The 27,297-nt window shown below is 42.3% G+C and overlaps 1 protein-coding gene across 1 annotated transcript in view; it reads right to left on the minus strand.

Annotated features, from left to right (window-relative positions):
• Positions 1-619: 619 nt before the first annotated feature.
• TECRL (trans-2,3-enoyl-CoA reductase like) overlaps positions 620-27,297 on the minus strand; it is a 121,969-nt gene continuing 95,291 nt past the window's right edge. The window contains exons 6-13 of the mRNA XM_073340004.1: positions 25,114-25,219; positions 22,876-22,948; positions 20,580-20,623; positions 14,424-14,481; positions 12,199-12,284; positions 10,087-10,132; positions 2,048-2,103; positions 620-808 (exon numbers count right to left, since the gene is read on the minus strand). Coding sequence (XP_073196105.1) covers positions 620-808; positions 2,048-2,103; positions 10,087-10,132; positions 12,199-12,284; positions 14,424-14,481; positions 20,580-20,623; positions 22,876-22,948; positions 25,114-25,219 — 658 coding nt within the window. The remainder of the gene's footprint in view (positions 809-2,047; positions 2,104-10,086; positions 10,133-12,198; positions 12,285-14,423; positions 14,482-20,579; positions 20,624-22,875; positions 22,949-25,113; positions 25,220-27,297) is intronic.

Raw genomic sequence — 27,297 nt, forward strand, 5'->3', positions numbered from 1 at the left:
CAAACGTTGCCTTGTTCTTGAACTGTATGCTGCCACCACCAAGCGTTTTAAACAAAGAACAGTAAAAGAGCCCACTTGGAGACATCTTCCCACAAAATATCCCCCCAAGCCCTAAACACCCTTTCCTGGGGAAGGCTTGATAAGAATCCTCACCAACTGGTTCAGTTGAACACAGACCAAAACCCTTGGATCTTAAGAACAATGAAAAATCAATCAAGTGCTTAAAAGAAGAATTTTAATGAAAGAAAAGGTAAAAGAATCACCTCTGTAAAATCAGGATGGTAGCTACCTTACAGGGTAATCAGATTCAAAACATAGAGAATCCCTCTAGGCAAAACCTTAAGTTACAAAAGACACTAAAACAGGAATATACATTCCACCCAGCACAGCTTATTTTACCAGCCATTAAACAAAAGAAAATCTAACACATTTTCTGGCTAGATTATTTATAGATTACTTACTAATTTTACAGGAGTATTAAGGCTGCATTCCTGATCTGTTCCCGGCAAAAGCATTACACGGACAGACCAAACCCTTTGTTCCCCCCTCCAGATTTGAAAGAATCTTGTCCCCTCATTGGCCATTTTCGGTCAGGTGCCAGCGGGGTTACCTTAGCTTCTTAACCCTTTACGGGTGAAAGGATTTTGCCTGTGGCCAGGAGGATTTTATAGCACTGTATACAGAAAGTCTTTGGTTGCCTTCCAAAGTTAAGCTTGTCTCCTGTTGCTAGCTGGTTGCTGCACCTACAGTCTGTGAGAACAACTTTTCCGGTGCAGGGTGGGATGAGATGTATCAACGTCAACTCTGCCTTGAATATATAATAGAATTCAGATAATATAGCCCTCATTCTTTGCCTACATAATCAGGAGGCAATTGCCCTATTCCCCTCTACATAGGGATCTGGATTCCAATAATCACCCATTCCAGGGGTTAATTCCTTCTAAAGAAGCAAAAGACAATGGGAGACAGGCATATATATCTGAAGGTATAAGACACTTTGAATAAAGGGTGTCAGATTAACTGAGATTGAAATCCACATTCCCTAAAACAGAAGGCTCTGATGCTTACCAAAGTCTTCAAGCAATCTGAGAGGAGTTGACTTGCTGGCTGGGGTACCCTGTCATGGCTGGGTGTACTGTAGCAGGGTCTAGTGCCAACAGCTCCCTCTGACCCTGTAATGGTCTCTCTCTGCTTGTGACTCACTCAACTCTCTGGCCAGGTCATTTCTAGTCTCGTCCCTCCCTTCCAGGATAACACAAAGTCTAACAAACAGAAAGTCAAGGCCCTCATAGCAGGTTTCAGCCCTCTGATTCTGGGCTCTGTGGTTTGTACACCCCCTTGAAAGTCTTAGGGCTTTCAAAAGTCTGTAGTTCCTTAGATCAAGGGGTTTCATGCCTCCTTTCTCTGTGGCTGGTAGGGGAGCTCAGGCTCTCCCTCAAAACTGGGTTTCAGCTCAGTGACCCTGTATCAAGCAGGCAAGGTATGTCTATACAGACCAGCATGCTGCTTCCTCCCTGGGCTTCTTCCTACCTCAGCCTGCCTGCAGGCCTTTCCCACAGATCCTTCCTTGGCCCCTTCCATACCTGTATTCTTCCCAGACTCCACAACTCCCTCTAGTCACCCATCTTTCAGGGCAGGGACTGACAGGGCTCCCCCGTGAAGTCCTCCCAACAAATCCCAAAGATATAAATGTAAACCACATCTTCTCCCCTTGGGCTTGAACTTTCATCCCGCTTACATTTCTCCTGTGTTGTTTCTCAGCTGAGCACCTCCCTGGGTTTTCTCCCTGGCAGTCCAGATCCAGACCTTTTATCAAGGCTCCCTTCTACCGCTTGCTCCATCCAGTGGCTTCTCCCTGCCTCTCCTGGCCTCTTGTCAGAGTCTCCTGATCAGGAGAGGATCTGCCTTATGAAACGTGCACTGTCTCTTCATATGTAGTTAGCCTGTCTTGTTTCTTTAAAATAATGTTTTGTTCTGTTGTAAGTCCTCAAGGATGTGAAATGCTTACTTATATATAATCAAAGACTGTACAGACTGGGCCCATTACCTTCAGAGGAACCACAAAGGGTTTTGTTGGTTTCCTTTCTAAATGATTGTCCAACTCTAGAAATGACAGCGAAGAGAATATTAAAAGATACAAGCAACTAACCAGGGTATGCCTTTGAAACAGTAAAAGAAATTTCTTAAAAAGGGGGAAGTTCCAATATATAGACTGAGTAATACAGGCAAACACAAAAATACAATCCTTCAAATGAATTAAACATAAAAAGCCTCTAAGTAAAGCAGAGAAGAAATGTATTATACACCGTTGCCATCTTCTGTGTATTGATGGAAGCAACATAGAAACAGCTAAGAGCCAGAGCTATTTGATAAGTGTCCAATAGAGACAGGATGGCAGCTATCCCTCTGACAGACCCTCAATCCAGATATATAAAACTGAGGACACTGTGTGAGATACTAAATCCATGTGGCTAGTCTCTCTCCTCCTCCATGGTTACAGGACTGAGAAGAGGAGTTTGCAGAACCCACAAAAGAAGCTGCAGGACCATGAAGTGCTGCCAGACACTTGACCAGCCCCCATGGATGGACTTTCTTCTAGCCCCATGCTGATCACCAAGTTTTCTAATTGCATTTACTTATAATAATCAGTATCTCTCATTTGTTTTTCACCACACTTTCAGTAGTTCTCCAGAGCATTTGTTTTAAGGTAATCTTACCAATGTGATCCCTGCAGTTTAATTTTTAGTACAAAATACAAAAAAAATTGCTTAAAGCAATAGTCTGAAGTTGTCTTAGGCCAATCTGCTTGGACTTACAAAGAGGAACCATGCATATAGCATTGCTTTGTTAAAATATAGCACTGATCAGTTAAAATCCAAAATATGCTTCCTTGCGATCTCACTATGCTCACCAAGGAACTTTTAATTACTTATATTAAAGAACAAAAAGAGAAATACAATCTTTGAAATGAAATCTCACCACTACTTCTTGATTCTGCAGTTTGTGGGGCCATATTATTAATTGTCCATCAGTACTGAGTGAGCCTCCAGGAATTCATGAAAATATCTATGAATCCCTAGAATTATCACATATTTTAGTATGAACAGTTATTCATCTGAGACTGGAAACAGCAAGTTCATTCTTCACTCGTCATCATTCAATATTTGTTATTGTCCAGCTTCAAAAGTTTCAGTCATCCAATCAGGGAGCAGCAAAAAGACCATGTGACTTAGGTGACCAGTCTTTCAGAAAACCTTCACTCATCATCATTCAATATTTGTTATTGTCCAGCTTCAAAAGTTTCAGTCATCCAATCAGGGAGCAGCAAAAAGACCATGTGACTTAGGTGACCAGTCTTTCAGAAAATCTTTCAGAAAAAATATCCAATCTTTAATGTAAAAGTTGCTTTCTAACTATAAGGATAGTTAAATGCTGGAATAGTTACCAAAGGAGGCTGGGGGATCCTGGTCATCGGAGGTTTTTAAAATAGGTTAGACAACCACCTGTCAGGGATGGTCTAGATCTATTTTCTCCTGCCTCAGAGCAGGGGGATGGACTAGGTGACCTTTTGAGGTCCCTTTAAACCCTATATTGGTAAGAGTCTATAAAACACATCTTTACAAATAATGTAATTAGAAGTTGGAACACAAAAGCAAACAGCAAATATCATCTTCTAAAATAGATCTTTATTATGGGACATTATATTCGCTAATTGGTTGTTCACAGTGATTCTGGTATATCTATTGGTAGCAATGAAAAAAAATGCTAGGTGTTAACAGCTCACCAGTTTAAAAAAATATATGGGAAATTATGTATTTACATTACCAAAATTAAATGAAATTATTCTTTACATACATCATCCTTACACAGGATTTACTTGGTATGCACCATGTCATTACACAGTCCTAATCTGTTTCAGTGTAATCCACTGTGTTTTACTGAAAGGTCTAAGATATGTGCATCTCCCAGGATTTATGGGTCCACCAACGATGTTGTCGTAGCCAAAAATTCATATATGTCTTTCCGTTTCATCATTACCTTAAACAGTTTTCAACTCAACCCTTCTTCTTATTTCCTTCTCTTTTTACCCTAGCCATATAACCAAACTCAGTTATATTCTCCCTAGTTTTCCAATTTTTTAAAACAACATATTTCACTGTATCTACCAGTCTAGCAGAATTGATGAAACTTACAATGTGGCTTGGCTACTATTTCACTTGAATATTTATAACAGATACTATAGTAACACACGTAACTCGTTGCTTGTCTTGCTAACAGGATAAACACTGCAAGCCTGTAGATTAGACATCTGAAGAGGGATATGAACCCAATTTATTGGACAAATTAACTTTGTTAGAGCACTTGAGAATGGTACTGCTAGGCAAGATAACAGTTTCTCTCAGAGCCTGAACTTGTCCTGCTTTGCTACTGTAGCTTGGTTCTACACTAATGATTGAAGTTTTCAGCCAGGCTTTTTGACCTGCCATGAGGATGTGAGAAGCATCTATTCAGGTGCCAAATAAATAGAACGAAGAACTGAAGATGTGGGGTTAAGTGCATTAATGCTTCATGAGGCAACTCTGGCCCCTTTACTCTCCAAAGCTACTACAATTCCATCATACCGTGCCTCTAAAAATTGTGTTATTCCGTATTAATGAGTCATTGACTTGCAAATGAATTTACTTCGAGTTTCCAGGGATTTGAATAAAAGATCTTCCCTTTTGAAGAATAATGACACTCAAAAAAAGCAAAGCAAAGAAAGAACTGACTAAGCAACTCAAACCAGGCCTTATTTCCAAAAGCAACCTCAAGATGCACACGACGCCAAACAAGATCCATGAAGCGCTGCCCATTTGCACCAGCTGAGTACCTGTCCGGGCATGTTTGAACCAAGATAGGCACTGAATTCAGGTGGGGATCCTCTCCCCTTCAGTAATAATTAGTATTTAGGTACAGGGTACATCTCAGGATCTCCAAGTGCTTTATAGAGGGTAAGTGTTAGTCTGAGATGGAAACTCTGAGGCACTGAGAGGTTACAGACCAATTTGTGATCCCATTACTCACACCGAGTAGAAACTTACTGCACAAACAGTTCCATTAATTCTGGTGTGACTAATTCAGCATGAGAGATGGTGTCATAATCTGGATTTAAGTGATTTACTCATGGCAACAGACCACATACGTGGTAAGGTGGGCCATACTTGGGGTGACCCTAAACCTGGGACTACCAGAAGCCGGGAGGGGAAGAGGGGGATGGATCACACCATAACTGCCCTGTTTTGAGCACTCCCCCGGATGCTCTGCTACCGGCCACTGTCAGAAGACAGGATACTGGGCTAGATGGACCATTGGTCTGACCCATTGTGGTCGTGCTTATGTTCATAAGACTGGAATTAGAACTTCATTTGCCTGATACTCACTCGATCCACTTAGGCCATGCTGCCTCCTAGAAACAAAAAAAAGCAGACTTCTCCACAGTGCTGACTTTAAGCCAGTTTGCATCATCAAACAACTTGGTAGTAGTCAGGAATCGGTTCAGTAAAACAAAACTTCAGAGCTACCCTAATTGTGTTAATACTGTATAAACCAACACTGTTTGTTGGTACAGTTTAGAAGGATTTACACAGAGCATGCTGCTTTGAATACAGTTAAAGCTGTGGCATTTCCTGCAATGCAAAACACTCAGAATCTGATCGGCATTTGGTTTGAACCTTAAAAGGGCCAGATCTTCACATGGAGTAGATCAGCATCACCCCACTGGCTTGAAACAGAGCAACACCCATTATACCAGCTGACGATCTGGCCCAACATTCACAAGCCAGATTTTCTTGTCTTCCTGATTAGCTCCATTGCACAAAATCTAATTAAATCATATCTTCTAACACAAACCGAGGGTTCAAAGCCAGATTCTGTTCACTTAATTCAAAACGCCCCATTCTGATGTAAATTGTCTGAAAATGATACCCAACAATTCTTGCCTAAGCCCTCTTTGGTTACTAAATGAAAGGGTTCATTGGTTTCCAGAATCAGTTCTCAAACAGTGAATACGGGTTTCTAGTGCTTGAAGAGCTTAGAAGATGAATGGAATCATGGCTGTTTTCCTAAGCACACCCATATTATATTTCTTCAGGTAGAGCTTGTGTTTCTTTTGGGCCCAGAGGGCCATCTGGATGGCCATCAGGAAAGCAAAAACTCCAACTGCAAAGAAGAAAACGTCTGTCAACAACACTCATAATTACCATGAATAAAATGGAAGGTGGATCTCTACAGCATGAGTCACTTACAGCACAGTGTTTTAAATTACATTTCCTAAGCACGTCTGTGTATCTTACATACCCCATGTGACAGACCCAGACCAGTGGGGTACAGGAGTCTGCTAGAAGGCAGATATACTGGCCACTGGATGAACAGTTTTCTGTTCCCTGAGTGACCAGAACAAGGGCTGCAATAGAGCAATCAAGAACCTGCTAGAACCAATTAAGACAGGCAAGCTAATTAAGACACCTGGAGCCAATTAAGAACCTACTACAATCAATTATGGCAGGCAGACTAATCAGGACACCTGGTTTAAAAAGGACCTCCCATCAGTTAGGGGAGGGTGTGCAAGGAGCAGGGAGTGAGAAGACATTCTGCTGGAGGACTGAGGAGTACAAGCGTGATCAGGCTTCAGGAGGAAGATCCTGTGGTGAGGGAAAGAAGGTGTTGGGAGGAGGCCATGGGGAAGTAGCCCAGGTCGTTGTAGCTGTTGCACAGCTGTTACAAGAGACACTGTAGACAGCTGCAATCCACAGGGCCCTGAGCTGGAACCCGGAGTAGAGGGTGGGCCCAGGTTTCCCCCATCCCCCTCAACTCCCTATTTGAGACAAGAGGAGGTGACCTGGACTGTGGGTCCCGCCAGAGGGGAAGGTCTCTGGCCTGTTCCCCAATCCACTAGGTGGGTCAGCAGAGACTGCGGGGATTGTTCTCCTCCCTTTCTCCATGGTGGCCAGTGATGAGGTTAGCTGAGTGAACGGCAGGTTTGAGCCACTAGCAAAAGTAGCCAAACTGAGGGTGGCCGTGAATCTCTGAGGCTAGCAAATCCGCCAATAAGCACAGGACCCACCAAGGCAGAGGAGGAACTTTTGTCACACCCATCATTGTCTAGAGTTGGGTGAGGAATGGTTTTCCCAACCTGGGAGAATTTTTGAGACTTTAACAATATTTCCTGTTTCAAATTAGGATGAAAAGTAAAAAATCTAAAAAATTTTCATTGGGAAAAAATTGGATTGGGTCCATTGAAACATTTAGCTTTGACTTTAACCTTTTTGACATTTTTCTTAAATTCACTGTAAATTAACTTAAATTTGAAACAAAAAGCTGTTTCACACCAAAATCAGAAATTTTGTTTTGCCATTGTTGAAATGGGACGTTTTGACAATTTCAATGCTTTATTTTTCCCCCAAAATAAACTATTTCCAAATTGGAAACTCATCAAAATCAACCTTTTCCTGCAAGAAGTTTTGGTTTCTGAGAAGCCTCATTTTCTGTTGAAAAAATATTTCATCAAAAAATTCACGACCAGTGCTATCACCCTAGTATCTGCGTACCTCACGGTCTTTTAATGTACTTATCCTCGCCATATCTCTGTGAGGTAGGGCACGGCTATTATCCCCATTGTACAGACAAGGAGATGAGGCATTGAGAGGCTAAGTGACTTGCCCCAGGTTACACAGAAAGTCTGTGACTGAGGGAGAGCTTGTGCCCAGGTCACTCACACAATGCCCTAAACACTGGATAATTCTCCCTTACTATTTTGAATAGCCATGTAATTTGGATGGGAACTATTACAGGGGGAGGTTGATGTGAGCTGTTGAATTCTCTGGTTCATTGATCGTGGATTATATTCAAATATAATTTGGGCTATTCATTTTGTTCAGTTATGTCAAGGGCATCCAGGCCCTAATCCAGAAAAAAAAAATCCCCCCCCCATACTGCTTATTTTTAAGCATGTTAGTAGACACATGGGGTAAAAATCTTCACCCTCCTGAAGTCAATGGGGGTTTTTGCTATGGACTTCACTGGGGCCAGGATTTCATGTGCTTGAAGCTAAGAATTCTCACCCATCAAGGGGCGTGTCAAGTTACTACCTTTCCTGCCTGTCTGAGGGGTGATCTCTCTGTGGCAGTGTGCCCCGACTCTTGTTTTAAGGCCCTCATCCAATGCCCATTGAAGTGAAAGAAGACAGTCACATTGACTTCAGTGGGTGCTAAATCAGGTCCTAAAGGCACAATCTAGTCTGTCAGAAAAAAAGACCATTGGCATTAATAAAGGTACCTACCACTATTGGGGGAGGGATAGCTCTGTGCTTTGAGCATTGGCCTGCTAAACCCAGGGTTGTGAGTTCAATCCTTGAGGGGGCCACTTAAGGATCTGGGGCAAAAATTGGGGCTTGGTCCTGCTTTGAGCAGGAGGTTGGACTAGATGACCTCTGAGGTCCCTTCCAACCCTGATATTCTATGATCCTATACCAGGCATATCGATCCTGAGACCGTAAGATATGCCTAAACTGCAGCCCAAGGGGTAACTGCAACATGGGTTAGATGTACCTGCACTAGCTTTACCTATGCCAGCACATCCAAAAATATTAGTGTGGACATGGACATCAGGCTAGTAACATTTGTGCCTAGGGTTCCCGGCATGCTTGTACAGCTTGAGCTAAAGCCCAAGCTTCATGTCTACACTGCTGCTTTGAGCTGTGCTGGTGCAGGTCTGCGTATCCATGCTGTAATCACACCACGGATTGCAGTGGAGACATACCCTAAGTGTACGTCAAACAGGACAGAAGGTATTAGGAACATTAGCACGTGGTGGCGGAGAGATACCAGTGTCATGACACGCTTATGTTCCCACAGACGACACCGATCAATTTTAACCTACATAAGTAGGTAGCCACTTTGAGAAGGCTCCATTAATCTGGCTTCCAGAAAGTGCTCCAATACAAAGCGCTAGGCGCTAACAAGGCAAGAGAGTGGAAAGTGTCGCAGGGAAGAATACAATTAATGGAAGAAGAATTAGAACAGCCCAGGGCATCAGATGTGAACACGACTGTATCATTTAGCAAAACAAAAAGCCCGTAGCTTGAAGGGCACTGCTAAGAGATGTCTGGGGTACCTCAGGGCCAGCAGGGGAAGGATAAGTATCCTGCAGCTCATTCCGTTACTTGCCTCTTAACTCAATAGCACCATGACCCTCGCTACACATTCACCTCTTTCCCAGAGTAACTATCTATAAAGCTTTTTGGAAAATATTTTTGTTTACATTGTGATAAATGAAGAAAAATCATTTTCAGATAGCTTGTCATGAAAATTGTCATCCAGTCTTGAAATCACGTTTATTTAATGTTTCAAAGTATTTTTTTAATTGCAAAATTTTGCATGTAGCATTTCTTATTTTCTGGTAACAAAAAAAAGAAATATTTTTAAATGAATTTTTTGGTCAGCTTAGCCACATGGGGTTAGATTTCCAGAGGAATTTAGACACCTCAAGATACAGATAGGCCCCTGGTGGCATTTTCAAAAGATTCTATGCAGGCTTTCAATGGGAGTTAGGTGCCTAACTCACTTAAGCACGTATGTAAATCCCAAGAGGCTCCTATCTGCATCTTTAGGTGCCTCAGTGCCTTTGGAAATCTGGTCCCTGGGTGAAATTTCTTTTAAATAAAGTCCAATTAAAAAAAAAACAGAAAATGTCATGAACAAAGATTAATGGTAAATGAAAATAAAATCTATCAAATTTTTGATAAAATTTCAGATTTCTTTTATTTGCAAAATATTTTAAAAGAATAATTTTTCTCAAAAATCACTGATGTACAAAAAAGGCAAGTGTTCAACCACCACAACAACTGTTTTTGGAAAATTTTGACCAGCTCCACCCGGTATCCAGCTTCCTAAAGATGACACTTTGAAGAGTAATGTGATAGGGATACAATGGAGGATTTGTTGGTGATAGTCCATCAATTATTCTTTGGGGTGATTGTAGGTTTACGAAACTCACCTTTGCCAATAACTCATTTATATGTTATTTGCTTCCAGTTCACAATTGTCTTACCTGGCAGTGTTTGTGTCATCACTGTAAAACTAATCCAAGACCCAATCTATATGAAGAAAAAGAATTGTTAATCCTGTCTGTGGCAAGGTTTTGACTGCACTTTGTGCACAATGGCTCCCACTGCCATCCACTGGAAGAAGAGACGGTTGGGTATCTTCACAGCACTGCAGGTAGGAGGAGTTGGGTGGCTGGATAAAAGGTGAGCATCCAATGCTTCAGATGGGAGTGAGGGAATCATCTGCACGGGAGGGTAGGAGTGACTCTGAGGGTCAGTTGGGAGCATTTTTTCTGGGGAGAAGGATGCAAAAAAGGGCTACTAGAATGATCAGAGGAATGGAAAACCTGCCTTATGAGAGGAGACTCAAAGAGCTGGGCTTGTTTAGCCGAACCAAACGAAGGCTGAGGGGAGATATGATTGCTCTCTATAAATACATCAGAGGGATAAATACCGGGGAGGGGGAGGAGTTAAAGTTAAGCGCCAATATGGACACAAGAACAAATGCTGTCAAGGTTCCTCCCCCACTCTGAACGCTAGGGTACAGATGTGGGGACCTGCATGAAAAACCCCCTAAGCTTATCTTTACCAGCTTAGGTCAAAACTTCCCCAAGGTACAAAATATTTCACCCTTTGTCCTTGGATTGGCCGCTACCACCACCAAACTAATACTGGTTACTGGGGAAGAGCTGTTTGGACACGTCTTTCCCCCCAAAATACTTCCCAAAACCTTGCACCCCACTTCCTGGACAAGGTTTGGTAAAAAGCCTCACCAATTTGCCTAGGTGACTACAGACCCAGACCCTTGGATCTTAAGAACAATGAACAACCCTCCCAACACTTGCACCCCCCCTTTCCTGGGAAATGTTGGATAAAAAGCCTCACCAATTTGCATAGGTGACCACAGACCCAAACCCTTGGATCTGAGAACAATGAAAAAGCATTCAGTTTTCTTACAAGAAGACTTTTAATAAAAATAGAAGTAAATAGAAATAAAGAAATCCCCCCTGTAAAATCAGGAGGGTAGATATCTTACAGGGTAATTAGATTCAAAAACATAGAGAACCCCTCTAGGCAAAACCTTAAGTTACAAAAAAGATACACAGACAGAAATAGTTATTCTATTCAGCACAGTTCTTTTCTCAGCCATTTAAAGAAATCATAATCTAACACATACCTAGCTAGATTACTTACTAAAAGTTCTAAGACTCCATTCCTGGTCTATCCCCGGCAAAGACAGAATATAGACAGACCCACAGACCCTTTGTTTCTCTCCCTCCTCCCAGCTTTTGAAAGTATGTTGTCTCCTCATTGGTCATTTTGGTCAGGTGCCAGCGAGGTTACCTTTAGCTTGTTAACCCTTTACAGGTGAGAGGAATTTTCCTCTGGCCAGGAGGGATTTCAAAGGGGTTTACCCTTCCCTTTATATTTATGACAAATGCATATATACAAATGGCCACTAAATTTAGGCTTGACATTAGACAAAGGTTTCTAATCATCAGAGGAGGGAAGTTCTGGAACAGCCTTCCAAGGGAGGTGGGGGTAGGGGGCGACAAAATACCTAACTGGTTTCAAGACCGAACTTGATAAATTTATGGAGGGGATGGTATGATGGGACTACCTACAATGGTATGTGGACCATCGGTGACTGCCAGTGGCAAAAATCCCCAATGGCCAGCAATGGAATGCTAGGTGGGGAGGGCTCTGAGTTATTACAGTGAATTCTTTCCCAAGTATCTGGCTGGTGGGTCATACCCTCTTGCTCAGGGTCTAACTAATCGCCACATTTGGGGTCTGTAAGGAATTTCCCCTCAAGTCAGATTGGGAGAGACCCTGGTGGGGCGGGGGCGTTGACTTCCTCTGCAGGTTTAAAGTAGTGTATATGGCGGATTCTCTGTAACTTGAAGTCTTTAAATCATGCTTTGAGGACTTTAGTAACTCAGCCAGAGGCTAGGGGGTCTGTTACAGGAGGGCAAGGTTCTGTGGCCTGTGATGTGTCTGGAGTCAAGGGGACTGCACTAAAGAGGAGGGATGTTCATTGTGGGCAAGGCTTGGTGCACCTGGGCAGTGACCTGACTGGGCTGCCCCTCCCCCAGGCAGAGAAGAAAACAGCATACCTCATATGTGTAGTTGGGACAGGAAACCAGTGTGAATAGCCATGTGAAGGGATTGTAAGTTGGACTTGGAAAAGAGGTTTTATTTCCTTTGGGAAAGAAGAAAACACAAACAAACCCACAATGTAAGTACAGCAGGGATCATTGCATGTATGATGGCCACCGTTTGCACTGACACACGGGGGAAGGAAGGAAACTGCAGAGCTAAAAGCACAAGTTCCCACAGCACGAGCTGGGGCTGCAACAGACTCCTGTGCTCTGGGGCTCAGAGGACCAATATGACATGCTGGCCAGTGGGTCTCGCATACTCCCTACAAACATGCAGAGAGACACTGATCTCAGGATGGGACCATTCGCCACCTCAGAGCAGAACCAGTAGGCTCATGCGTAGTGGCTGAAGTTGCCATCAGGTGTAACCATAGGACTGACAGAACCTGCTGGCACCAGTGCTTGAGTCCTGAGAAAAGAAGTGCCAGAACTCACTTCTCCCTGGGAGCCCTGTTGACACTGGTCCACGGGCAGCAAATGGAGATGTGGGGGCACTATACTCCTGCCAGGACCCTTCGGCCTGTGGAGCGGTAAAAGGAGAGAAGAAGGGGGTCTGGCCATAGGGGAGGCAGGGACAGGGGTGCAACAAAGTAGGAGGGTGCAGCTTCCTTTCCTGACTGCGATGGAGTCAGCAGTGCAGGGCAGCCACGCACCCAGGAGGAAGCAGGCTGGGGCACCCACATCCCTGCCCAGTGAGGAAGCCCCTGATGTCTTTCTGGTGCTTTCCCCTGCCCTGGGTGGGGCAGCAGCCAGGGGGAGGAGGGGGAGGTGTGGGCTGAATGCGGGGATTTCCCATGCAGAACAGGGGTGCTGGGAGGCTGTGGTACCTCTCTCTGCATTCTCCTGGCTGTGCCCTGCCCTGGCAGTGGTACCAGGCTTAGCAAATCCCAACGCTTCCTTGAGCTCAGTATGTTCCAGCACTTATGTCCCAGGCCCCCAGTGCCAGGCCACTTTCCTCCCGTACGGGCTGTCTTGGGCATGGCCGGGAGGGGAGGCAGAAGCTGCTGGCCCAGGGGAGCCCCTGCTGGCCCTTTGTCGCGCCCCTGTTAGGACCATTGGGATCCTGTTCTGGGGTTCAAAAGAAGCGCTGGAAAACTGCTCTGGTGCAGCCCAGCACCACTGGCTGGTGCTTTGAACCCAATGGGGCTGCCATGTGGGCAGTAATGGCGTTCAGAGGGGAACAGTACTGGGGGAGAGCTTCTCAGAGTCAGTGGCAACTGGATGCCTACGCCACTTAGGCCTCTTTGGAATTCCAGCCTTCTTTAAAAAAAAAAAAGGCAATTTTTATGTCATAGTAACAGAATTTCCCAGGAACATAGTCAGGACTCAGAAAGAAAGGGCACTGCAGTAATAATAAAATAAAATAACAATAATACAGTAAGATAATGTTGTGGTCCAGACCCTGACCTCTTCCTTCCATAATGCTAATGTTGCTATTACAAAATGCAACGCGTGAGAAGGATGCAAATACCTTTCAGGTCTCACAGTGGCCATAATGTTGTTGACACTGTCATGGTTTTTAGAGATGAGGTTGTGTGTGTGTAAATAGGTTTATTTGTTGCTTCTACTGCACATTGTGGCCCCTGTTAAGCACATGGTTAACTTTAAGCACATGCTTAACTGCTTTACTGTGTAGAGATTGAATTAACCATGTGAATCAGTGTTTTCTTGAAATGGGGCCTAAGCTAAGAAAAACAATTATTCTTGTGCAATATGTGTTGCTTTCTAGAAAATGTTCTGTAGCCATAATTATTTGCCCAAAATGCTCTGCAAAAATGAGAAGTGCGGAGCACAATTTAGCAGCACGTTTGCGCACACTCCGATTTTTAGAGCGGAAAACTATGCAAATTAGTTATTTGAATGTTTGTTGAATCCTCATTAAAATTAAATCCTTCATTGTCCGTCGACAGCGTGTTTTAATACATTTAAACACTCCAATCAACAATGGAATTGTGGATATTTATAACAAAGAGAAATTTGCCATAAGCTTTAGAAGAGCAATGTTACAAATATCACCACATTTATTTAGCAGGTGTTAAAACAAATGACATGATATCTCGCTCATCTTTCCTTATTTTGTAGGCAGACGTATAGGTTACAATATGTCAGGAAAAGGTCCATAGATAAAGTGCAATTCAGTGTGAAGTAGGTGGGGTGGGGGGGAGAAAGAGGAGACAAACCTGAGTTATTTTGTTGGACTAAAGCAACGTTGATAAAATGATTTCCAGCTTCACACATCTGCAAAAAAATGGAAAGCATGGTCACTGTTACACATTTAGGATGTTACCAGATAACTGCATGACTGGTTGATTTTAGCAATAGGATTAAACTCTGTATCCAAAAGAATAGCAGAGCGTTAAAAAAATATCGAGAAACCCATTCAAATGGAAATACGTTACACTCATTGTGAGAACCCAGATGCCCCAGAAAACCATGCACTGGGTGAACTGTTGAGGTGAACTACTGGCTCCACTGAATACAATGGCAAAGCTCCCAATGACTTCAGCGGGCCAGGATTTTACCCTTGGTTGCAGAGAGAAGTGTAGGTGCAATCCTCCAAGCTAGCAGCAGACTCTTTGATCTAACAGGAGAGATAGCCTTGGGATCATCCACAGTAGGCTAACTAAAGGGATTTTGCAAGACAAGTTTCTGGCACACCATCGTCTCCTGGCTGTGGACTTGTGTGACAAAGTGGGGCTTTTTCTTGTCTTTTTTTCTTGATTTTTCCAATGGTTTGCATGCAGAGGGGGACGCACTTTCCCTGGGTGTTACTGGTTTAACGAGGTGATGGGAGAGGGAGTTGGTTGTTACAGAGGACCATCAACAGAACTTGGGACCCCAGCCTGGACCCAAATGGCCTGGAGGATGGGGACCCCAGCAACTGGTGACCTGGTGACCGGGAGGCCCAGATCAGGAGTCACAGACTGTTCTGGCCAGTGTGGGGGACAATGGGCTGCGAAGAGAGGACCCTGGTGACCTGACCAGTTGGTTCCAGCCAGAGGGGTGCAAAGGACAGCTCAGGCAACCCTGTTTACCTGGATAGAAGACAAAGGAACAAAGCGGGGCTTGGGGGCGGTGATATCAGATGCCCAGTTGGGAAGCAGGGGGGCTCTGGACTGAAGAGAGAGATCAGGCAGAGCCCACTTGGATGCAGGGGAGACTTACATGTGCTGTGTTCAGGGAGGCCAGGCCTGAGGACCCTGAGAGTTTCCTATGCTGTGTTGAGACACTCAATAAACCTGCCTGTTTTACGCTGGCTGAGAGTCTCTCCCGTCTAGAGAACAGAGTTGCATTATTCCCTCTGGGAGTGGAGGCCCCAGGGGCCCAGAGCGAGTGGACTTCCTGAGGGGGGCCATGGTGAGAGACAGGCATGCTAAAGAAGCTCAGAGAAGTGCGGTTCCAGGAGGCAGAGGGGCTTAACCCCCCAAGAGAGAGTGGACCCCGGAGAAGGGCTGTCACACTGAAAGGGGTTCTCCCCGGGAACCATATGGGGCGAAGAGTGGGCATGACCTGTGAGTCCATGACAACTTGATCCTGCCCCATGGAAGCTGAAGAGAGTTCAGCCATTATAGTGGGAGCAGGATCAGGACCTAACCAATAAACTCACTGTCAGGCATTATGCCCATTCTTCCTCCATGTTTTCCAGACCTTCTTTGTGTTGATCAAGGATCACAAAAACAATCTGCTGAATAAGTTACACAATGAAAAGAAATGGGCTGGATAATGAATTTGTCAAATATTACTCAGAAGGAATTGCTCCATGAAGGGCAGTATGGTCCAGTGAATGGATCCAAAGAAAACCTGGGTTTTCTATTCCCACCTCTGCCAATGACTGGCTGTATCCCTTCATCTCTGCTTGCTCTCCCCCACTTTATCTTTTCTATTTAGATTGTAAACTCTTTGAGGCAGGGACTATTTAAACAGCACCTAGCACAATGGGGCTCCAATCTGAAATGGGGCCTTGAACTGCTACTGTAATAAGCAAAATGCTGCTGTTACTGAAAACTAGTGCTGGTTTTAAAAAAACAAAAAAATCCAGTGAAAATTTTTCAGCAGGAGCAACAACAACAAAGTTCTAGTTTTTTCTTAGCAGTTTTTCTGGTTTTCACAAGAAAATATCAAAACAACATGGATCACAATTTTCATGACAATTTAAACTGAAATTGTTTCGTATCTGACAGGTTTCAGAGTAGCAGCCGTGTTAGTCTCTATTCGCAAAAAGAAAAGGAGGACTTGTGTCACCTTAGAGATTAACAAATTTATTTGAGCATAAGCTTTCGTGAGCTACAGCTCACTTCATCGTATGCATTCAGCATGCATTCAGCTTGTGCTCAAATAAATTTTGAGATTTTCATTGGGACAGTTTGAACAGATCTATTTAAAAGTTTTATTTTGGCTGCGTAAGAAAGTCAGGATGAGACCCAGTTCTTTTTTATCCATATTTCACCCATGAGAAATAAAAAATGGAAAACCTCTGCACCTCAAAAAATGCCAATAGATAGAAGAGGAAAAAATGTTCCAAAATACTATAAAAGTGGCTACAATTGCTATGTTCCTGGCAAAAATTATATTTTTAAAAAATAAGCACCCAGCTTTTTTTTTCTTTTACAAAACAATCGTATCACAAATTTTCAAAGTTAAAAGTAATATACATGAAACACTACGCAAATGCAAATATTTTACACACATATGACTAAAAAGAAAAGGAGGACTTGTGGCACCTTAGAGACTAACAAGTTTATCTGAGCATAAGTTTTCGTGAGCTACAGCTCACTTCATCGGATGCATGCAGTGGAAAATACAGTGGGGAGATTTTATATACACAGAGAACATGAAACAATGGGTGTTACCATACACACTGTAAGGAGAGTGATCAGGTAAGGTGAGCTATTACCAGCAGGAGGGAGGGCGGGGAGGACCTTTTGTAGGAGAATCCAGGTGGGCCATTTCCAGCAGTTGACAAGAACGTGAGAGGAACAGTACGGAGGGAGGGAGGGGATAAACATGTGGAAATAGTTTTACTTGTTTATTCCCCCCACCCTACTGTTCCTCACACATTCTTGTCAACTGCTGGAAATGGCCCACCTTGATTCTCACTACACAAGTCCTCCCCCCCACCCCGGCTCTCCTGCTGGTAATAGCTCACCTTACCTGATCACTCTCATTACAGTGTGTATGGTAACACCCATTGTTTCATGTTCTCTGTGTATATAAAATCTCCCCACTGTATTTTCCATTGAATGCATCCAATAAGTGAGCTGTAGCTCACAAAAGCTTGTGCTCAAATAAATTGGTTAGTCTCTAAGGTACCACAAGTCCTCCTGTTCTTTTTGCGGATGCAGACTAACACGGCTGCTACTCTGAAACGCATATGACTGCAGCACCACCCATTCATAAATTATACTTAACACCTATTAATTCTGTAATCAATTATAAGTAAAAGCAAGTTAGGGGCCTTTTTGCTGGGATTCTTATTAGCTTACCTTTGATGCTGCAGCTGCAGTCAGCTGTAATTAGCTTTTATCTCCCTCTTTAAAATTTGGCTGGTGATCCTCCAAATGGAGAAGTATAGCTAAATATAAACCAGCCCTTAAGCTAATGTCTTAAAAATTTAAAATCTGGGAATTTGCAAAACTTCTGATTTTCAATGTGTGGCCATTTTCTATCTCCTCAATGAGTTGCACATACATTTTTCTTCTTAAATTTTAAATGCACCCTATGTGAAAATTTCTCTCTTGGCTGGCTTGCTTCCATTTCTCCAAATAGAAACATCTTTCAGAAAGGCCTGCTGAGCTCCTTAAATTATTCTGTGCTGTTGTTCATCATGAATGTAGAAGCACATACTTAATACAAATCAAAGGTATCTGATAAAGACAAGCCATGAAGGAAGAAAAAACATTGGTCATATATTTGAGGACCCTGTAAAAATGACCTCAATTAGATTTTTCAGACATATTGCAATTTGAGGCTTCAGTATCTTAGAACCTGCTAAGACTAGAGGCAAGCACTTGTATCTAGGGAGATGGCTCCCTTTTCAATGGTATAAATATCCTGGAGCTCAGACCTCAAACCTGCTCCTGTTTCTGGACTGACTGTTGTCTGCAATATTTTGCAGAAAAAAAATTAAAAACCATTTCTTTCTGCAATCAACCATAAAAGATGATAAAAAGAAGATTCCACTTAAGTTGAAGAAGAAATGGACTGCTTTTACTAAGCTGTTACTTTGGATAAGTGCTATTTTTATTGTTAACATAAACTGCAGATGTAATCCATTTCCACTGACTTTGAGATACAGAATGCTATAGTCGTGATGGCAGTAAGGTACTGTATGCATCACTGGATTAACACATGATCCCCTGCAGACACAACACACTAAGTTAAGCACTTACTGCTTTCACCCACAGGGTTTCAGTGACTACATGAAGTTCTTTCTTCACATAAGTGTACTGTATGTCTTTGCTAGAAAACTGGTTGGAAATTTTTCAGTGTCTTTTTTTTTTTTTTTGGGTTGAAAAATACTGATTCATTGAAACCGAAGCTTTTCGTGAGAAAAGTTTCCACAAAACTTTTGTCAGGACGGTTTCTCAGGTCCAGGATGGAACTTCTGATCAAGCCTAGGGAGAGAAAGAGCCTGGTGGTTAGAGCACTTACCTGGGCTAGAGAAGACCCAGTTTCAAATCCCTACTCCCATTCAGAAGAGCAGGAAGTTGAACCTAGGACTCCTGTGTGCCCGGTGAGTGCCTTAACTTCCAGCCTGTTCTTGTCTCTGTGTTTGTTTATGGACTTTTCTGTGGGAAAAAAAATGAAAGGTCTTGGTTTTATCTCCCTGAGAAACAGACAATATTCTGAAATCTCAAATATTTTCACGAGATCGGAAAACTATTTTCTCTCCAGCTCTACTTCACTAGCCTGGGTCTGGTCAGGCAAACATGGGGTGTATTTGAGCCTCCAGGATCTGAACACTGCCAAAATTGTGATCTTAATGGCTCCGATTCAGGGAACCATTTACACATCTGCTTAATGTTAAGTACATGCTGAAGCACTTCCCTAATTAGGGTGGCTTTCCGGGATCAGCCCAAATCAGTCACTCTCCTCTTTTCCTGTTGCATCTCTGGAATCCCACCCATACTCATGTGGCCTGATTTCCAAAGGGAATGAGCACATTTAGCTGCCTATGATTTTGATGGTATTTGTGGATATTTAGCACTTTTGAATAGGAGGCCACTACTGTGTGGAACAAAAAATAAGCTTCCAGGAGCGTTCTTCTGTTTAACTAGATCCCCAGCACTCCGGCTGTGATAATCTAAGCATCATATTCAACTTTCTTAGAGTTCTACACTCTCACACGAGTGTATTCGTATACATCCCTGGACCACTCCATCTCACTTAGTAGACTCTAATATATGGACCTGCTATGCTAGTATGTATGGGTCCAACTGTACAGTCAGATATACATGTACAGTTCCCATTAACTTCAATGGGAGATGTGCGGCTGTATTTGAGGAAAGAATTGGGCTCTGTGTTAACTACTGGCTCCTAGAATCTTTTCTCCTGGAGAGACCTCAGCACTTTAATCCCATTCTGCTCCTAAATCACAGTGTTTGTGAGTGGATGAGACCTAGAGGAGAAAAATCACCAGCTCAGAAATACTGTAATTTGGAACTTTTAGCCCCACATGGGGTGCAGATCTAATGCTATGCTACAAAACCAACCCCAGTGGCATGAGCTACTTCCTGTTGTGATTACAGAGCGAAGTAGCTGCACTGAGATATTTCTACTCTGTAAAAATAGCACCCGAGCACATAAATACTGGGAAGATGACATCCCCGTCAATGGAAAAACAAGGTGAAAACTAGGTGAAGAAACAAATCTTAGCCATTCTTCATCCATAGATGCCCCTATTTTATAAAAAAAATCTGTTTCCAGGTGATAGCAGGCATGTTATTTAGGGAAGACAACTTTATTGGAAAGCCAGTTTGGGATATATTTCCATTTGATTTTATCACAGCATTTGAGAAATTACGGTAAGCGATAGCAATTGCCTAAATCTTCAACTTTAGACGTAATTCTGCATCATTATCATCAAGATGTACCACTTAAGGATCTCAGACAGGGAACAAGGCACCAACATAGCAGGCAAAGTACACGCAAACAACATACGCACTGTTCCTGCCCCAGAAAGCTCAATAGATCCATTAACATTAATAAGACGAGTGACATGCTGAAGGTCTGCAAGACCAGGCATTAATCTTCACTGACACAAAGTTATTCCTCTTGACAAATAATGAGTCTGTTTTATCCCATAAGCATCCTTAATACTTTATTTGAGTACATACCAGAAAAGCGAGGGCAGCAAAAATAACTTGCCTGTTGCCAAATGCTGGAAAACAGAAGGAAATAATAAGTTACACTTTAGTCTATGTGCATGGTTCACTATAGGTAAAGTTCACCCTGGTGCAGAGTGCTAGAAATGCTTATGTCCCTCAGGGACTTTGCACAAGGGTGAATTTCACCCACATTGTCTGAGCATTATGCAGATAACAAATGTATTTGGTCAACGCCAGTCTCTTTGTCACTAATTAATAGTGATACATAGAGCACCTTTTACCCATAGATCTTTACAAAAGAGGCAAGCATCATTCTCCCCATTTTACAGATGGGGGAGTGAGGCACAGAGACATGCTTAAGGTCATCCAAAGGCTAATGGCAGTAGTGGGACTAGAAGCCAAATCTTCTGCTTCCAATAGAGGTGTTTTAATCAGCTAGTCCGCACTGCCTTAACTATTAATGAAGCTGAGATGTATCCTGCCCTTCCTTTTTTGTAGCACTAAGGCATCATATATCAAGTACCAGCAACTCAGCCAGATCACCTCAATAAATACATTTAGTCCCTACAATGTTCAGCTACCCAACCCTGCATTTCCGTACCCCTTTGGTATCCATGCATCATGATAGTGTTACATCATGAACATCGCAGAGGGTTGCAGCCTTCCTCCAGAGCTTCAATCATAGTTTTAGGCGCACAGAGCATGTTCACTGTCATTGAAACTGCAGATCCTTCCCGTGTCATAGAATCATAGACTATCAGGGTTGGAAGGGACCTCAGGAGGTCATCTACTCCAACCCCCTGTCCTACCTTTCCTCCTTCCCAAACCCAGCTTGTCTCAACTTGGGCTGACACGCAGCTCCTCAGTTGTGCAAGGGTGACGTGCCATGACAGCAGCTGCCAGGACGGCCAGCACAGCTGCCACTGCTGCTGAGCATGTGTCTGCTAATTAGATGTTCTTCTGGGTTCCCTTTTCAACCTAGCTCAACTCATTATACCTGCATGCTATTCCCCAGTCAGCTGTGTGTCACCAAATTAACTGTCTCTTGGTCTGAGACTCAGGGGTCTGCCCATGTATATTTCCCAAAAGGAAGGGGCTGACATTCATATCATTCTTTGCTGAATCATCGGAGTATGGTACCATCCAGCTCACTGAGGTTTACTACAGAAGCATCATTTCAAGAGCAGTAGTTTTAGGAATAAGAGCACCCGATGTGGAGATGACCTCCACTGAGAACTGTAGAAGGAATAGACAAAATGGCCATCATTTGGAATTAGATACTCAGCGTATTCTAAGGGGAAAAAAAAAACATGTGTTTCAAATAAATACTTGCGTTCAGTGCCTGCTGATTCAATGACCCAGAATCTAAGAGTTCGTTTTCACACAGAAGTTCAATCCACCACTGCCATTTCCACACAAACTTAAAAGGTCATTTGAAGAAATGCCATTTTTCAAAATGAAATGTGATGATTTTTTAAAATTGAACATATGCCATTTATGAACTTTAAAAAAAAAAATCCCACTGTGACACTAATCTGAGTAATTGAAATTGGCAGGGCAAATCCTGTATTCTCCCAAAACCCACAGACAGTGTCCTGACAACACACATACCAAAAAAAAAAAAAAGAAAAGAAAAGAAAAGGAGAAGTACAAAGATGAAGTGCCAGCAAAATGAAAGAGCCAAAGGAAGGTGCGACAACCAAGCACATGAATAGAAGAAAGCACTGAGGGTTATGCCTGAACACAAAAAAGAAACAAAGGAAGTTCAATGACTTGACAAAAAACATCCAGAAAGACTAGTGATGCAACAATGATGAATGAAGACTGTACACGAAAAAGAAAAGGAAAAAATTAAGATTTTTTTCCCCCAGTGTTGCTGCAAATATTTGATAAAGCCTTCTTGGGTTCACAAACCTTTTCGTTTTCATATATCAAGCAAGAATGTTCTCATTTGAAAATACTCATCCAGCTCTTATCCCCTTGTATATTTTTAATGTAAACATATTGCAGAGGTGAGAATAATACTTATCACACTGTTTCTTTCAATTGGCTAATATTTCATGTTCACAAAACTCAGTGATGATTAAGCTGGGTTAAACAGTAACATATGTTCACAGCCATAGTACAAGAGGGATGCTTACATTAATCTTTCTACTGACAAATAATGCAAGCCTATGCTTTGTACAGGCAAATGGTCTGATCCTACTTCTATTGAAGTCAAGGCCCAAACTTCCACTGATTTCAATGAGCGTAAGATTGGACCCAGAAAGATTTAAAAAAAAAATGTCATTTCCATGGTACATACATGGTGGAGTGTATCGGGGGTGATTGACATAGTAAGCAATCCAAGAAGTGAATCCCCAGTAAAAGGCACAGCCCTGGAATAGGGAAAAAAAAAAGAAAAAGATACATTTTAGGAGGAAAAATTACAGGTAAATTCAAATTATAACTTAATATACATTTTCTAGCGGCAGTGCTCCAAGTCCAGATGACTACAGTGCTTTTTAAAGATGATTCATTAATAAAAATTAATTTTTATTCTTCCCTCTTAAGAATTATTAAGTCCAAATTGGAAATTAGAAGCAGATTTTTAACAGCGATTTAAATGACTCTTGGCCTGTTCCTAGAGCATCGCCACTTTTGTGCTTTCCCTTACCAAGGGATCGCGGTAAATCAATGATCTAGCCCAATAAAAGGAGTGTTTATCAGAGTGCTATGGTACAGGCATATTCCTTCTGACTCATACAGATCTAAAATCTATTTGTAAGAGATGATTGTAGCTAGGTTCAGCTTGTCAATCTGTAATTTGTTTTCAGCCCCTATGTTCCAAACTGAGATAGCAATGGTCATACACAGGTAAAACTTCAAAGGCAATAAAAAGCAAATCACAAAGAAGTACATATGCAAATAAGTTCCCTTTTGGGGACTACACTGGGTGGAATATTATTCCTGGATAAAGTATTACCGGTTGTGACAAAGCTTTTTATGTGCTATTCGTCCAACATCAGTAACTCTTGTAGAGTCACTTATTCAGCAAATGTGTGTTTCTTTGGGTAAAATGCATTAGCATTTTAAATCTCCCACACACATTTTTGTGGAACTGAGTTAACATTTATTAATTATTGTAATTTATTTGTCTTGCCATAGTAGCGTGAGCATTACTGGTCATGGACCAGGATCCCCTTGCGCTAGGTGTGGTAAAAACACAAAAGAAAAAGACAGTCCCGGCCTCAAAGATCTTTTATCTACAGCTAATGTTTTCTTGATGTTATCTTAGATGTCTATCACTTCTTTCAACAAGAAGAACCCCAAAGTACTTTACTGGGCATTAATTCCATTCCAGAGGTTCCTTGCAACCTGCAGTCAATGGGACTCAATATAGGAATGAAGTGCAACCCAAATGGAGTTTGTTGCAGGACTGGCTCTTATGGATCTGATCTGGCCCTGATGGGGGCAGGTGCAGTTCCACTGAAATTAACTCAGTTGCACTGTACCTAATCCTATGTATTCAGCATCACTTCGTCCACCTGTGAGAGAGAGCCATTTCTGCAGATGGAGCATGGCAGTTGCTTGATGGTGACTGAAGAAAACCCCATTGAACTGAAATGATGGGGGTGAAAGAAAGGGTACCATATAATGATCCAGTTGTAATCTTGCATAGATGCCCTGGTGAATACTTTACTTCTTACCAAAACTACCACAGGATCTAATTCTCATCAGTGCCTAAATGACAGTGAAAATCAGTGTTCCTCCCAAGTGCCTATGTCCCTTTGGAAAGTTACAGGTGCTTTTGGGACTCTTACCTCATATTCTGAGGTGCTATTTTCATTAAGACCTCAAGTTTACATCTCATTTGAAAGTTAACATCCTCCTCAGCACATGCCCACTAAACCTTATCTCCTTCCTTGCTTGGGTCAAAGGGGTCTGTCTGCAGAGCCAAACCTTTTCTTCTCGACTACAAAGCTTAAACATATCTGAAAGACGTTTCGTTTAACGTTCCCTATTGCTCCTCATGCTTAGCTACAGCTTACTTCATAATGCAGCAGCTGGAGCAAGAGGAAGGATGGAGTTTTGCTTACAGTGCCCGACAAATGCTTTGGAGACCTTAATTCTATTCATCTATCTATCGCTGCATCCCCATGTGACTTTGGGAAAGTCACATGATGTTCTCCCTGCTTCAGCCTCCCATCTCTAAAATAAGGATAATAATCCTTCAGTTGCATTTTCTCTTTAGAGTGTAACCTCTTCAAGGCAGGGACTGTCTCTGACTTTACGTTTGCTCAGCAAGTATCACAGTAGAGTCGGATTTTAGTTGTGAACTCCAGCTGTTAACATAATACGGATAACGGCAAACCAATACCATTCCGTCAGAGAAATGCTACGCCCTCTGAAGGCGGGATCCTGAGGTGGTTTAAATACTGTAAAGGGAACATAATTACTGGGCCTGGAAAACAAATGAATTTTCTTTCCCTGTCATTGTTCTGGGCCCCGTTAGCATGAGGTCCTTCTCTATATTGAATAGAATGATAAATATAATTGTCACCTTTATCATATTTTTTAGAGGCGTGTGCCCTCCGGAAATCTTGTGAACAAATAATGTCTCCAGAAGATGTCTGACATAGTGTAAACAATGACAGAAGCAGGCCAAGCTGGAAAAACAATGAAAAAAGGGGAATGAAGATACATGAAGGATGGGTGGTGAGGTCGTTTTTTTTCTTCTTTTTTAAACAAAACAACAACAAAAACTGCCCACGCACTTTCTGCTACATCACCCTTTATTTTCACATAAAGAATAAGGACTGATAGTTTAGAACTGAAGAGTCACACTTGAAATCTCTGGGCATAGACTTTGCCTTCGCAAAAGCAACTGAATCCTGATATTCATGGAATCGTTTTCACAGAGTTATATAACATTGTATCCATTTTACCGTGGAAGCAACATATTTTACCCACCTTGAATTAAAAAGGACACAGCAGGCTCAGAATGTAATGTACAGCTATGACAGTCGATTAAAACAGGACAGCTGTGTATACAAGCAGACGCCTGCAATGCTTCCAACAGACGTCTCACACATTTTAGGGATATCTTAATGCTCTCGTAGGATGTGTCTGACATTTGAAAACATTCTGAATGGTTTGCTTGCCCTTTAGTAAGTACAGTAGCTGCACAGAGGTAGTTTGTATTTCATTTCCTTGCGGAGTCAAAACAAGATTTTGCTGCAAAGTGAATCCATTGCAATGGCTTTTTTTGTTCCACGTTACAATGGAACAAGATAATTGTTATAGAATTTATTACACTGATTCCCTTTTGAGGAGGATTATGAAACAACCACCAGCACTTCTGATTTGCTTCAGAGAACGAGCTGCAGCTCATAAAGATTGGGTTTAAAAAACAAATGTCAAGAGTGATTCATGGCAGCATTTTATCTTGGTTGTATTTACTGTACTAGCTGTGTCTGTCTCATTGAAAGCCAATTATGAGACATAAATGAAAAGTGATGTTCAGTGTGTGAAGTTTCAAATACTTTGGCCACCGTACAAAATTCCCAATACAAGTCAAAGATTAAACAATTTTGAAGTAATTAAATCAGCAAGGTTTGAGCTTAGGAAAATCAGGTAATTAACGACTGTGCAGAAGGCTGAATCACACTTTCCTTCTTGTCAAGAATTTTAAAAACATTTGGCTTACATCAGGAACCACAACTAAATAGCTTTTAAAGGATTCGCAAAAAGACTCTCTGCATCCCAGCCCCCAGATAAATAATGCAGATATTTTGACCTCTCTTCTATTAAAACCCTCTATCTCCTGTTGAATGTACAACCCAGAGGAGAACCCACATGTTACTTGGTCTTTTGGCACTGTGTTACTCAAGAATTATTCTGGGTTCTATGCACAGGTCTCCCAACTCAATCTTTCTGTGCCTTATTTCCCCATCTCCCTCCCAGTCTATGATATTACTTCCTTCCTCCCAACCTTTCTCTCGCTTGTCTATTTAGATTCCCCCGATCCTACACCCGATAGCACACAAAAGGACTGCTGTGCCCATGGGCTGCTCTGCTGAATATTTTTTTATTAGTAGCTCAGCAACTGTTATTAAGCTCCTTCAGAACTCTTGGATGGATCCCATCTGGTCCAGGTTGAACTTTTAGAGTGAGATTTTCAAAAGTACCTACAGGATTTAGGAGCATGTGCCTCATTCAATCAGAGCCTTGCACTTAAATTTCTTAGATCCTTTTGAAAAACTTTCCATTTATTCATCACTTTGTTTCTGAATGTTCTCCTCTGACAATGCTTCTTCTTTACTACCTGAAAAGAGCAGATCTGGGTATCCTCTTTGCTGAAGACTGATGCCATTAATCTTATAAGACCATCCTTTATGCTGTGGTCCTGATCCTGAATTCATTTGGTTACTGGGAGGTACTCTGGTCTAATGGATAGGGGGCACAGGACTGAGGACCTGGAGTCTATTCCTCGTTCTGCCACTGATCTATTGCATGACCTTGGGTGAGTCACTTCCCACCTGTGTTTCCCATCACACCTTTCCTCTGGCTTGTCTATTTAGATATAAACTATTCAGGGCAGGAACTGTCTCCCACTGTGCGTAAACACACACACACAATGCCGAATGCAACAGGGTTCCATTTTGGGGTGGGACCGCATGGTACTACTGTAATACAAATAATAATTAACAATAACAACAACAACCTGAAACTCTCATTGACTTCA

This window comes from Lepidochelys kempii, chromosome 4 (genome assembly GCF_965140265.1).
Source record: "Lepidochelys kempii isolate rLepKem1 chromosome 4, rLepKem1.hap2, whole genome shotgun sequence".
In the NCBI taxonomy this organism is placed as follows: Eukaryota; Metazoa; Chordata; order Testudines; family Cheloniidae; genus Lepidochelys; species Lepidochelys kempii.